Genomic DNA, 12,381 nt, shown 5'->3' with positions numbered 1-12,381 from the left:
TGATATAAATATTTTGTATGAACCCAATATAAATTGAACATGGCCTACGAACACTTCTAGTATATGAGGTAAAGATAATAGCTTGGAAGCCCCTATCATCAGTGTCCGCCCACACCATATGATGAAACTCATTCTAGTGATCATAGATCAAATTCACAATGCTTTCTATTTGTGTTTCCCTTATATTTAATCCTTCTATAATTTAATGTAATTTTTATTATACCAAATTTTAATGTTTTTAATAATAATTTTCATTCATACCTTACCACTATAATTACGATTAAAATCTGAATATATATTTAGCAAAGTTTTAATCTCACCGTATTTAATTATAACGGAGAGAAGAACAAAACTTATGCTTGATAAAAATTTAACCATTAATCTAAATAAATACAGTTATATTTTCCTATTTATATGTTAAACTTTAAAACAAAACTTGTACATCCAATTAGCAAGTGATTGAAGTTTTCAAGTAAAACATCCAAAAAAAATGTCGAGGTTGAAGTACTACAAATGGTATTCTCTGCCCCAAAATTGTAATGCACCAAAGTGTTACTTGAAAAAGTATAAAATATGATTTAAGTATAATATCTTTGTTACATAAAAGATTGGAGTGGACCAATCTACTCACAAAATTGTGTGAAAGCAGTCCCATTTTCTCCCATTGTTTTAGTGTAAATGAAGATATGAAAATATATTAAGTAGGTTATTACATCCATTCAGAAGCTTTAGTCAACTTCAATATAGATATTGAAAACAAGAAATTAACTGCTGAAAATTGACAATGCAACACCCAAAAGAAAATTCTCATTAATAATCATAAATAATTATACTGAGTCATTCAAATTTCTTATATTTTTTAATTTTAATATTTACATTCAACATATATTCGAATACAAGTATAAAAAAAAAAAAGACTTAAACTTTCTCATATAGGATACATACTCGTATAATACACTCACCCGAAAACGGATATATCATATATATATATTTATGTACAACAGATCTGCTTCTTTAGAAAAAATCATACCCAGAAAAAGGGTTCTTGATCAGTTCAATGTTTTAGCAGGTGCATTTGATTCCACCAGTATTGACCATAAAACATGCACATCCTCACAAGGGCAAGATTTCACATCTTCATACAAAATGTATATCCCTCTCCCTATAAAAAAAAAATCAATTAAAAAATTTTGATCGAATTTATCTATATCTAAGAATCCCATTGCTGAGAAACACTGCATTAATTTAAAAGAAAAAAAAACCATGAAAAATGCAGAGAGATAGAAGGGAAATTAATGAACATACTTTTTCTCTGAGCTGAGTGGAGACGAAACCAGAGTTTCTTCAATGGAGAAAACAGGGATTGAAGCCACCCCATCTGAAGAAGGAGGAGTGGCTATGATAAGAAAAAGCACCCCAAAGGGTCAATGGGAACAAAAACTGTAGGGTTTTGGTTACATAAGTAGGATAAAGAAAAGTCTAATGGTTCAACATTTTGGCTTTTCTTTTTCCTTTTATTGATAAAAATTTTACATTAACTTGTTTGCCAATCATGGATTGATTTTGATGTTGGTGCAGTGTCATTGTCAAAACCTCCCATTTTTATTTTATTTTATTTTCACTTGTGGAATAAGAAGCCACCCTACCAATCAGCTATGGTTTTTCAGAGCTCTGCTTAACTTTTCTTTTGGCCACATTTTTTGTCTCACTAACTTCACTTATGCTTCAAGCCACAATTTTTTTTTGGGTTATTATACTATTTGATACCTGAGTTCAGTTTCAATGTCTATTGTGGTACTTGAGATTTTTTCGTTCTGATTTAGTGCTTAAGTTTAGGTTCGATGTTCAATTTAAAACTTAGAGGGTTTTTTTTTTCATATTTAAGTATTTGAGTTTACCTTCAATATTTAATTTGGTATCTAAGCATTTATTTTTGTCCTAATTAAGTACATATGTTTTTTAGTAGAGTGGTTAAAATATGTTGTTAGTACTTATACTTTGACAAAATTTGAGATTTAATTGTTGTACTTAAAAGTCAAAAATAAATTCTATTACTTTTTCATTTAAAAATCCCAATCTAATCATTAAAATCTTAAGTATTTTTCATCAAAATTTGTTAATTTAGCATGTTGATTAGGTTGCTCTTTGTAACATGGTATATGATTGAAGGATATTAAATAGGCTAAATTGAAAACTGTAGCAAAAATTACCAACGATAATAATGATTAAGCTAGGATTTTAAATTGAAAAATAAGAGAATTAAATTTTAACTTTTAAAGTATAAGGATTGAATTTCAAATTCTATAGAAGTACAAGGGCTAACAGCATATTCTAACCTATTAAAGCAAATATGTCAAATATTTATTGGGCCACATAAGGCCAATTCTTTTAAATATCCAATTGAATATTGAAACCAAACTTAAGTATCAAATTAAATATTGAAATTAAACTAGAGTACCAAATATTATACTAACCCATTTTTTTTCTAGTTTCCTACACTACATGCACTCTCATCTATTGCTTTAAAAAACAAGGTTTTGGATAGGGAAGAATACTCCAATTGTGGGGTTGCTTCTTTTTGCCTTTTTCTGGGTCCAACTCTTGTATTTTAAGTAAAATAAGCCTAAAAATTTGGAATTTCTTATTTCCACTTCCAATTTTATGGATAAAAAAATATAAATATCTAACAGTGTAATTAAATCTCAATGTAATTATATAGATAGTCACTTAAATATATAAAAAAATTTATTTTAGGCACTTAAAATAAAAAATTACAATTTAAGTACTCAAGTTATATAATTCGGTCATTTTGTTCACCCCATCAAAACCACAAAAGGCAAGTTGACTTGATAGTTAAAAAAATCAGTATAATAATAAATTTAGCCCTTAAATTTTTACATATTATATCGATTTAGTCATGCATTTTAAAAGTTAACTCTCAAAATTTACAAATATTCTCAATTTGATTCTAATTTTAAGAAAATAAAAATCTGTAATTATAATTATTTTTGTTTAATATTAATATTAAATTTATTATTATATTTTTGAAAAACATGTATTTTTATATATATTTTATGTTATTTATTATTATTTCTCGTCAACAATATTTTAAAATTTTATATATATCTTTAAATTTATTATTATATTTTAAAAATATTTATTTATATATATTCTTTGAATATTTTATAATTATGATCAAATTGAGACTATTTGTAAATTTTGAATATTTAAAAAAATCCTCACTAAGTTGATGCAATATGTAAAAATTGAAAATTAAAATTTTTAATTGTTACATCAACTTACGGAGTGATCAAAATGATTGAACTAAGTAACATGGGTGCTTAAATTACAAACATTTTATTTTGAATACCTAAAATAAAAATATTTGATAGTTAGATGACTATATGTGGAATTTACCCTTAAAGAATAATAAACAAAAAAGTAATTTACAAGAGTCTCCCTCCCCATAGGACACCTGTCCTATTCGGTGACTTTAAAGAGTGTCACAGTGGCATAGCTTGCTGACCCAGTAATTGAACTCCACCTATCATCATATGAAGTTCAAAGACCCAACGATTTTTGGTTCTTCTCGGCATTTTACTCATTGTAAATGTCACTTCGATTTCCCTTTATAAAGAAGTTGAACCTTTTGCTTTTCAAACTTTTTCTTCAATACAATCATTATTTAAAATATGTAATTATATTTATTATTGATTATTAGCTCGATTAATATTATTATTGTTACAAATATAAGATGACGTGAATTTAAATATATTAAAATATATTATACTTTTATTTATGGATTAAAGAATAAATATGTTAATAAAATTATTTAAAAAAATGTAATTATATTAAATTCGCTCTAATCTGTGTTAATAGGGAAATGTGTCATAATTTCCAACAAGTTTTTGTAGATCTCGACAAGAGTAGTGAAGAAGAGAAGTTACGTTCACACGAACGAGTTACATTCTTGATTTCATTACACATGCATGCAACATTTAAATCGAATGATTTTTCCTTCGGACTATCATTGAGTCCAGAGTAGGCCCATATGCTCTGGCCAGTACTTCGGCGCAACAACTGTGCCCGTCATCAACGGTCGGCATCTTTAATTCCATTACGGGAACTAGAGGATGTCGAGAACCTGGAAGTATGAGTCTAGCCAAAACACTCAGCTCATTTGATGCATTAATATCCATGCCCACATTTATCTCTGGAACCCCTTTAAGTGCCGGAGGAATTCCGGTTATCTTGAAATAACCGAGCAGATGATTCTCGTCTTCCATCTCTGGTTCACCCTCGTAGACGACTATCAATGCCTCGGTCTGGTTATCTTTGACGGTTGTGAAGATCATTTCTTTATGAACAGGCATTGTAGTGTTTCGAGGTATAACGGGCACAAATTCAGACCGGTTGGCTCGTATCCCTATTCCGAGAGTTGTGACTTGAGAGGTTAACAGGTCCACGTCGCCCAAAGGATCATCGATAACTGAAGTTAACGCTCCTTCCAGAGCTGTCCCGTAGACTGCTGCTGTGAGCGGATTCATTCCTTGGTAAATTTCTCGTTCGCATAAATTCTCGACAAGCTTTCTTATTTTCGGAATACAAGAACAGCCACCGACAACTATTACGTCGGTCAGGTCCTCCACGTCAACATCCGCATCGTGCATGCACTGGACTATGAGAATCCCAGACTTGAAAAATATATACTCGTTTACCTCTTCGAATTCCTCCCGTTTCACCTCCTTGCATAATCTCGACCCATGACCCAAATCTACATCAATTTGTACACTTTCTTGGAAAGAGAGCTCGTGAATGGCTTCTTGAATTGCAACTCGAAGTAACCCCATTGACTTGATATCAAGCTTATCAAAACTCGGCAAGAGATGGCGCATCATGTTCTGAAGAAAGTCCTCTCCTCCGATTTCACTTCCAAGTAAGGCTTTTATCTCAGTAACTCCCCCGTCTATACCTGCTACAGCAACATCACAATACCCCGCACCCATATTAAAGACGAGAGCGATCCTTTTACTTACCCTGCCCGTATTGTCACGTAACATATGCTGCTGCTGCTGTGCATATAGTAATGCCACAGCAGCAGGTTCAGGCATCAATCTAAGAACGTGGAGACCAGCTATAGTACAAGCTCGTTCTATTTGAGTCAACTGAAACCGACTAAATGAAACTGGAATGCACAAAACGACGTCTTTTACAGGCCGCTTCAATTTAGATTCAGCCATGATTCTTAATTCAGCTAGATATAATGCAAGAACTTCTTCAGGTGTAGTGGATTTCCAAACATTGTTCACCAAGGCAGCGATGAAAGGACGAACACCCATGTCCAATGTCTGAACCAAAAAAGGAAAGTTTTTGCTTGCGCGAACAACTCGGTCGGTATCAACCCTTCCTATTAGTCGCTTCATGTTCAAGATAGAAGCTCCAGATAATCTTTCATGCTTATGAGAAAGATGATAGTTCACTTCACCTAAAGAAAAAACATCGTAAGGAGAAAGATGATAGTTCACTTCACCTAAAGGAATATCATTATCGACAGGGACATCAAAACGAATTAACGGCTGGTTCCTAGTATTCTTCAGAAGCTCCACTTCTGAGCCATTCCAGACAGCGACGCTGCATTGTGAAGTTCCGATATCAATTCCAATCACAACTTCCGAAGAAGCAGACGAAGATTTCTCCTCCTCTGTTGTTCCACACTCAGATTCCACGATGTATTCTGGTTCAGCCATTCCTTCAAACTGGCAAAACAATTGAACACCTTAAAATAAATATAGAAAAGCGATGACTGTTTCTTTCTTTCTTTCTTTCATAACTCATGAAGCTTAAGCTTTAACTTCCGACACTTCCATTCAAAGCCAACAGAACCATAAAACCCCAAGAATGGAACTCACAAAAACCAAGGTTAATAACCCATCGAAAGATCATAAAACTGAATTCTGTTTGACAACCAAGTTCTTGAATTTTCAAGACTACCTCATATAACCTGAGTACCAAAGAAGCATCAAGCTTTCAACTTTAGCATGAAAAGAAATTAAAAACCAAAACCAATCCACAGTAAAAGAAACAAAATGCTTTATTTCTTGGACATTAAAAGAAAACAAGAAACCAGAATCTGATAAATCCAGGCTGCATTGAAAAGAAGAAGAAGGAAAAGCAGAGCAAGTTCTATGGAATCAATAAGATAAGAGAAGAGTAAAGACAAATGCAAACCTGGTAAAAGAAACTGCAAAAAAACTGTAAGCAAGATCGGGAGTCTTTTAGAGAATGTTGAATCGCAGAGAGATGAAGAAGGTGGCAAAGAAATAGAATGAAGAGAGTATTGGAGGCGAGAAGAGTTGAGAATTTGAGCACTTGCAAATAATACAATGGAATGGCGCTTTGCTTGACGTTATAGAGTTTCCTTTGCTCAACTTCTATACTATATATAGAGCTTGGATCTTCCTCTGTTGAGCTGGTATAAAACGGACTTAAATTTTCTCAAAACTCCCTCCTTCAGTCTTGCAGGTCTCGTTAAGCATTTCAAAGTTATGTTTGCTTGAAGCCGGATATGTATCATATATCTATGTAGGCACTGTTGCAGTCCCATGTGTTTCTGCATTTTGTATCTCATTGGAACTAAACACCTTTTGTGATGGGTCAACAACACAAGGGAACAATGGTTAAGGCCTTTTGTTGACACCCCAATAATCAAGGTTCAAACTATGTCGATGTAATTCCCCTCTCCCAAGTGGCCTCATCAACAGAGGACAATGTCCATTATAATAATAATAGTAATAATAAATTTAGACATGTCTGGTCTGACTCAAAGAATCCTTGTTTTGTAGCTTAAAGGGTTCAAACTTCAAAGGAAGAAAATTTGAGAAAATTTCATATAGATGTAGAAAAGTTCCTGTTGTCTAGTCAAAACCATAATTAGGAACAATGAAACTTAACTATCTACAATCCATATGAGAGATTAGAACACTTAGATGACAGCAACCCTTGCAACTAAATATCATCATTCAACCAAAAGAGAATGAAATTCAGACTGGGCACTACTTACGGAGAGGTTCTACATAGACTAGATTGCATCTCATGTAATGTATATTTCATGTTCTATGTCCACTTCAGAGAAGCTTTTCAAAAATTGAACTGCAAGAAAGAAAGAAAAATGATTAAGCCACTTCACTTTGTTGAATTTCAGTTTGATTTAGAATTGTAATTTGTTTACTTACTATTTCTGGAAACATATTCTGTTTACTTTCGTCTCTTGACAACAACATCAAAACTTTTAGAAACATAAAAAAGTTGATTTAGTGTTGGCTCAAACATTCCTGTCAATCTATTTCGACATCATAAACATTTTAGGATACATTGATAGCACCAAAGTAGTTGCTGCTACATGCTTTATTTCATTATACCAAGCTCACATGCATGCAACTATATATACATACGCAAGTAAGAAAAAACACATTACACAAACTGTTGCTAAAGACTGATTCTCTAATGGACCAAAAAAACATACAACATTCAAATCAAATGAAGTTTAGAGTGGACAAATATTCTCTATGCAGTACTTCCGCACAACAACAGTAACAGTCATCAACAGTCGGCATCCTTACTTCCATTATGGGAACTACAGGTTGTTGAGAACCTGTCATTATTAATCCAGCAAAAACACTCAGCACATTTGATGCATTAATATCCATGCTGACTTTTATCTGCGGAACTCCTTTAGGTGCTGGAGGAATTCCGGCAATCTTGAAATAGCCAAGCAGATGATTCCCTTCCGTCTTCTCTGCGTCACCCTCATAGATGACTATCAATACCTCTTTCTGGTTATCATTTCCTGTCGTAACAATCAGTTCTTTATGAACAGGTATTGTAGTGTTTCTAGGTATAATGGACACAAATGAATTCCTGTTAGTTTGTATCCCGATAGGTGTGGTTTGAATGGTAATGGGTCCAAGTCACCCAAAGGATCACTGATGCCTGAAGCTACAGCTCCTTGCAGAGCTGTCCTGCAGACTGCTGCTTCGAGTGGGCTCATTCCTTTGTAAAGTTCTCTTTTACATACACTCTTGACAAGATTTTTTATTTTTGGAATATAAGAACAGCCACCCACGACTATTACGTTGGTCAGATCATCCATGTAATTACCCAAATTTTACGGTTATCGGGAAAGTGAATTTTCGGGTCTTCATTTCTAAAAAAATAGATTCGTAAATATTTATTAAAAATATTTACGAAGTCAATTGAATGGTTAATTAGACTTTAATTAAGTAAATTTAGCTTAAATAAGAGTAATTAGTGGAAATGATTAAATTGAATTAAGTGTGAAAGTTTAATTATAGAATAAAGAAAAGTGAAAGGACTAAATAAGAAATAAGCCAAAAAGGGTGACAAATGTATGGTTAAAATAAGTTAAATGTGTACAAATATAAATGGTACACATGTATTATACATGTGTATTTACTTATTATATAAGTAAAATAATTATAATTAAAATATATTATATTAATATTATTTTATATTAATTAATTAAATAAATAAAAGTTATGACAAGCGTAAGGTAAAAATTAATACATGTGTATTAATAAATATACACATGTATAAATAATAAATATTATAATAGTTTAATAATAAAATAAAAAATAAAATAAAGAAATAAATGAAATAAAAGAAATAAAAAAGAAAAACAAAGCAAAGCGAAACAGAGAAGAACAGGGGAGAAAGAAAGGAAAGAAAGAAAGAAAGGGAGGAAAGGGAAAATCAAGGTTTTGAAGCTTTAAACTTTAATAATCAATGTGGTACCGAAAATCTCGGCTAAGGAAGGATAAGACAAAGTCAACGGGAGTTAGCTCGAAAATTTCAGTTTGTATTTCTATAATCCGAACTCGGTCATTATTTGTTATATTTATATACATATGACAATTGTTAGTGTTAGAATTATGATATTTTACAATCGAAATGGATTGATTTTGGTATGTGATGAATTTATCAAATTTATATTGATTGAAATCATTTTGATTGAAATATATATTATATATATGATTTATGTAAAAATTTGAATATTGAATGAATGTTATATTGAAAAATTATATTGATTGGAATATGAGGAATTGATATGAATATATGAGATTTGTGATAATTGAATATTTGATATTGAAAAGTGAATTGAGTTGTATTAAATTATGAATTAATGTGAATAATTGAAATATATTTGTTGAATTGAATGAAAATATATGAAATTATGAAAATGTGTGAATATATGTGATTATTAGAATGGTATATTGATGAAAGATTTATTAAATTGAGAAAGTGAATCGAATACCCTATTAATGAAGATCGGACAGATTGGATACAAATGGCATGCCATTAGATTTATGATGTGATGAGGAGATTTGTAGTTCGCCGAGAAGATGTTTCTGTTATTATATACTTCGGTTTATCTGAAGAGGCATTTAATGCCTTATTGGTGTGTTTGGGAGGATATGATATACTGGTGTGTTATGGAGGATTTATAATATTCCGGGTGTGTTTGGGTTGGATATTCTGGTGTGTTTGGGTTGGATATTCTGGTGTGTTTGGGAGGAATCCACGTATCTATCAGAGTTCGAGTTTTGTTAATAGGGGTAAATAAGTGAAAAGATAAATCGAGTGAATTTGATTGATTGAGCTATTGGAATGAAATGAAAAATTGAATTGAGAATTGAAATTAAGATATGAGATTGAAAACATGAACCAAAAGGTTCATGAAATGAGTGAAGTTCAAATGGATGATGATTGATGTTAGAATGAATTAAAATGGTATATTGTTAAGAAGTAAAGTGTAAATACAAATGAATTGTGAATATATTATAAAGAATTTATACGGTAAGCAAATGAAAAGAATTTAGCAAATATGTTGTTGTGTTTGTTATATAGCTTGTATAGAATTTTATAGTAAGTAAATGAAACTTATCTATAAAATAAATAAATGAATAGTTATATTTGTTATTGTGATTTTAAGTTTAATTGTTATATTATCAAGTGTTCGGATTATAGAAATACCACTGAGTGTATACTCAACGTACGGTTTGTTTCCGTGCGCAGGTTAAGTTAAGGCTAGACTGTCGAATCAGCATTCTAGGCCGATCCCGAATTCAATGAGGTAAAGTATGTTGAGTATTGATAATGGCATGTACCTAGGATGTTTAATGAGAGTCATTTAAGTTGTAAAAGTATTGATGAACTAAGTAAATTATGGTTGGCAACGGTATATAGTATGAATTTTGAAATATAAAAAAAAAAAATTCGTATTGATTCTAAATTAGTTCCAAATTGAATTTACTGTCCATATTGGACCGCGAAGGCCCATTAAAGGGAAGACATCTTAAAACTAGGATGAGTATGAATATTTATTTTAATTAATAACTGAAATTGGACTGTACTGACTGATAATGTTTCGTAACACTGTTCCGACGACGGTATAGGGTTAGGGGACGTTACCATCTACCTCTACCTTTGCGTCATGTAAGCACTGGATTATGAGACACCCACACTTCTCAAATATCTTCTGGTTTACCTCTTCGAATTCCTCCCGGCTCACCTGCTTACATATTCTCAACCCATTACCCAAATCTACATCAATTTGCACACTTTCTTCAAAAGAGTGCTTGTGGATGACATATTGAGTTGCAACTCGAAGTAACCACATTGAGCTGATCTCATTAATTTCATGGCTTGAGAAAAGGCTATCAAAATTCGGCAAGAGATGGCACATCATGTTCTGAAGGAAGTCTTCTCCTCCGGTAGCACTTCCAGCTAAGGCTTTTATCTGAGAAACTCCCCCAGCTGTAGCTGTTACAGCAACATCACAATACCCTGCACCCATATTAAAGATGAGAGCGACCTTTTTACTTCCCCTGTCCATATTGTCATGTATCATATGCTGCTGCTGCTGCTGTGCATATAGTAATGCCACAGCAGCAGGTTCAGGTATCAATCTAAGAACGTGGAGACCGGCGTACAAGCTCGTTCAATTCGAGTCAACTGAAACCGACTAAATGAAACTGGAATACACAAAACGACATTTTTTATAGGCCGCTTTAATTTAGATTCAGCCATGATTCTTAATTCAACCAGGTATAATGCAAGAACTTCTTCAGGTGCAGTGGATTTCCAAACATTGTTCACCAAGGCAGAAATGAACGGACGACCACCCATGTCCAATGTCTGAACCAAAAAAGGAAAGTTTTTGCCTGCTTGAACAAGTCGGTCAGTATTAACCCTTCCAATTAGTCGTTTCATGTTCAAGATAGAAGCTCCAGAAAACCTTTCATGCTCATGAGAAAGATAATAGCTCACTCCAACAGAAGGAATATCATCGTTCAAAGGGACATCAGAACAAATTAACGGCTTGTTCCTAGTATTCTTTAGAAGCTCCACTTGTGAGCCATTCCAAACAGCGACACTGAATTCTGAAGTTCCGATATCAATTCCAATTGCAATTTCTGGAAAAGCAGATAAAGATTTCTCCTCTGTTGTTTCACAGTCTGGTTCCACGGTGTATGCCACTTCAGCCATTCCTTCAAACTAGCGAAATGGCTAAACAGCAACAACATCCATCAGAACACTCATGATGAATGAATTAGATGACTTAGCAACGGCATACAACTCGTAGAAAAACAACCATAGCAAAACATATGAAGTCAGAATCAGATGAACAAGCATTTTCTCTTGATCCCAAAAGATTTCTGTAAATAACAAGAAATTTAGAGAAACTATAAGTCCTTGTTCACATATAGTATACAATGCCACCACCATAGAACATATACTTTCATTTCTTTTATCAAAACTAAACTTTCCTTTTACCAAGTATGAAAACCCAAGTTCACAAACAGATGAAACACAGATTACCTCGAAAAGATTCTTAAAATGTAAACTATTATCAATGTAAATACCAGCAAGTAAAAATATGAGAAAGTAATCTACGATATACATATCTAGTAAACATCTCATTTTAAGAACCCCCAAGCAACCATTAGACAACCATTTTAGTCTCCAACACAGCATGGTAATGTAAACGAGAGAATTATACAAACAATCATTCATATCAATCTTTTTACAACACATGAAATGCATTATGATTCCACATTAATACTCAAAATTTAAAAAGCCAGAGAATCTTCAAAGCTAAAACCTCAAAACCTCCACCATCAACACCTTAAAATAGGGGTGAGTATTCTCGAGTCGGATCAAGTCAAAAAATTTCGAGTTAGTCAAGTTGACGAATCCTATTTTAGCAACCGAACTCAATTTGAATTTTTTTTTGAATCGGATAGAATCGAGTCAAAAAATTTCAAGTCAAGTCGAGTCGAGTTAACGAATCCTATTATTCAT

General features: G+C 32.6%; 1 protein-coding gene, 1 long non-coding RNA gene and 1 pseudogene across 2 annotated transcripts; all 3 read right to left on the bottom strand.

Moving 5' to 3' along the window:
* Positions 1 to 778: 778 nt before the first annotated feature.
* LOC128280895 (uncharacterized) lies at positions 779 to 1,527 on the bottom strand. The gene is made up of 2 exons (XR_008271093.1): positions 1,306 to 1,527; positions 779 to 1,162 (listed from the first exon to the last, which is right to left on the bottom strand). It is a non-coding gene; the product is annotated as an uncharacterized LOC128280895 (long non-coding RNA).
* Positions 1,528 to 3,998: 2,471 nt separating this feature from the next.
* Positions 3,999 to 5,747, bottom strand: LOC108455021 (heat shock 70 kDa protein 8-like). The gene is made up of 2 exons (XM_017753646.1): positions 5,531 to 5,747; positions 3,999 to 5,485 (listed from the first exon to the last, which is right to left on the bottom strand). The coding sequence occupies exons 1-2, from the start codon at positions 5,745 to 5,747 to the stop codon at positions 3,999 to 4,001; spliced, it is 1,704 nt and encodes a 567-aa protein (XP_017609135.1).
* Positions 5,748 to 7,319: 1,572 nt separating this feature from the next.
* Positions 7,320 to 11,565, bottom strand: LOC108455020 (heat shock 70 kDa protein 8-like; annotated as a pseudogene).
* Positions 11,566 to 12,381: the final 816 nt, after the last annotated feature.

Source organism: Gossypium arboreum, chromosome 9, assembly GCF_025698485.1.
Source record: "Gossypium arboreum isolate Shixiya-1 chromosome 9, ASM2569848v2, whole genome shotgun sequence".
NCBI lineage: Eukaryota > Viridiplantae > Streptophyta > Magnoliopsida > Malvales > Malvaceae > Gossypium > Gossypium arboreum.
Note: the sequence above shows the minus strand (reverse complement) of the source record. Positions and strands in the feature narration are given on the sequence as shown.

Excerpts from the sequence above, each read along its gene's own strand:
- LOC108455021 (XM_017753646.1), bottom strand. The coding sequence starts at position 5,747 with ATGGCTGAACCAGAATACATCGTGGAATCTGAGTGTGGAACAACAGAG. Across the intron at positions 5,486-5,530 it reads CGATAATGATATTCCTTTAG|GTGAAGTGAACTATCATCTT; the intron begins GTGAAGTGAACT and ends TTTTTTCTTTAG.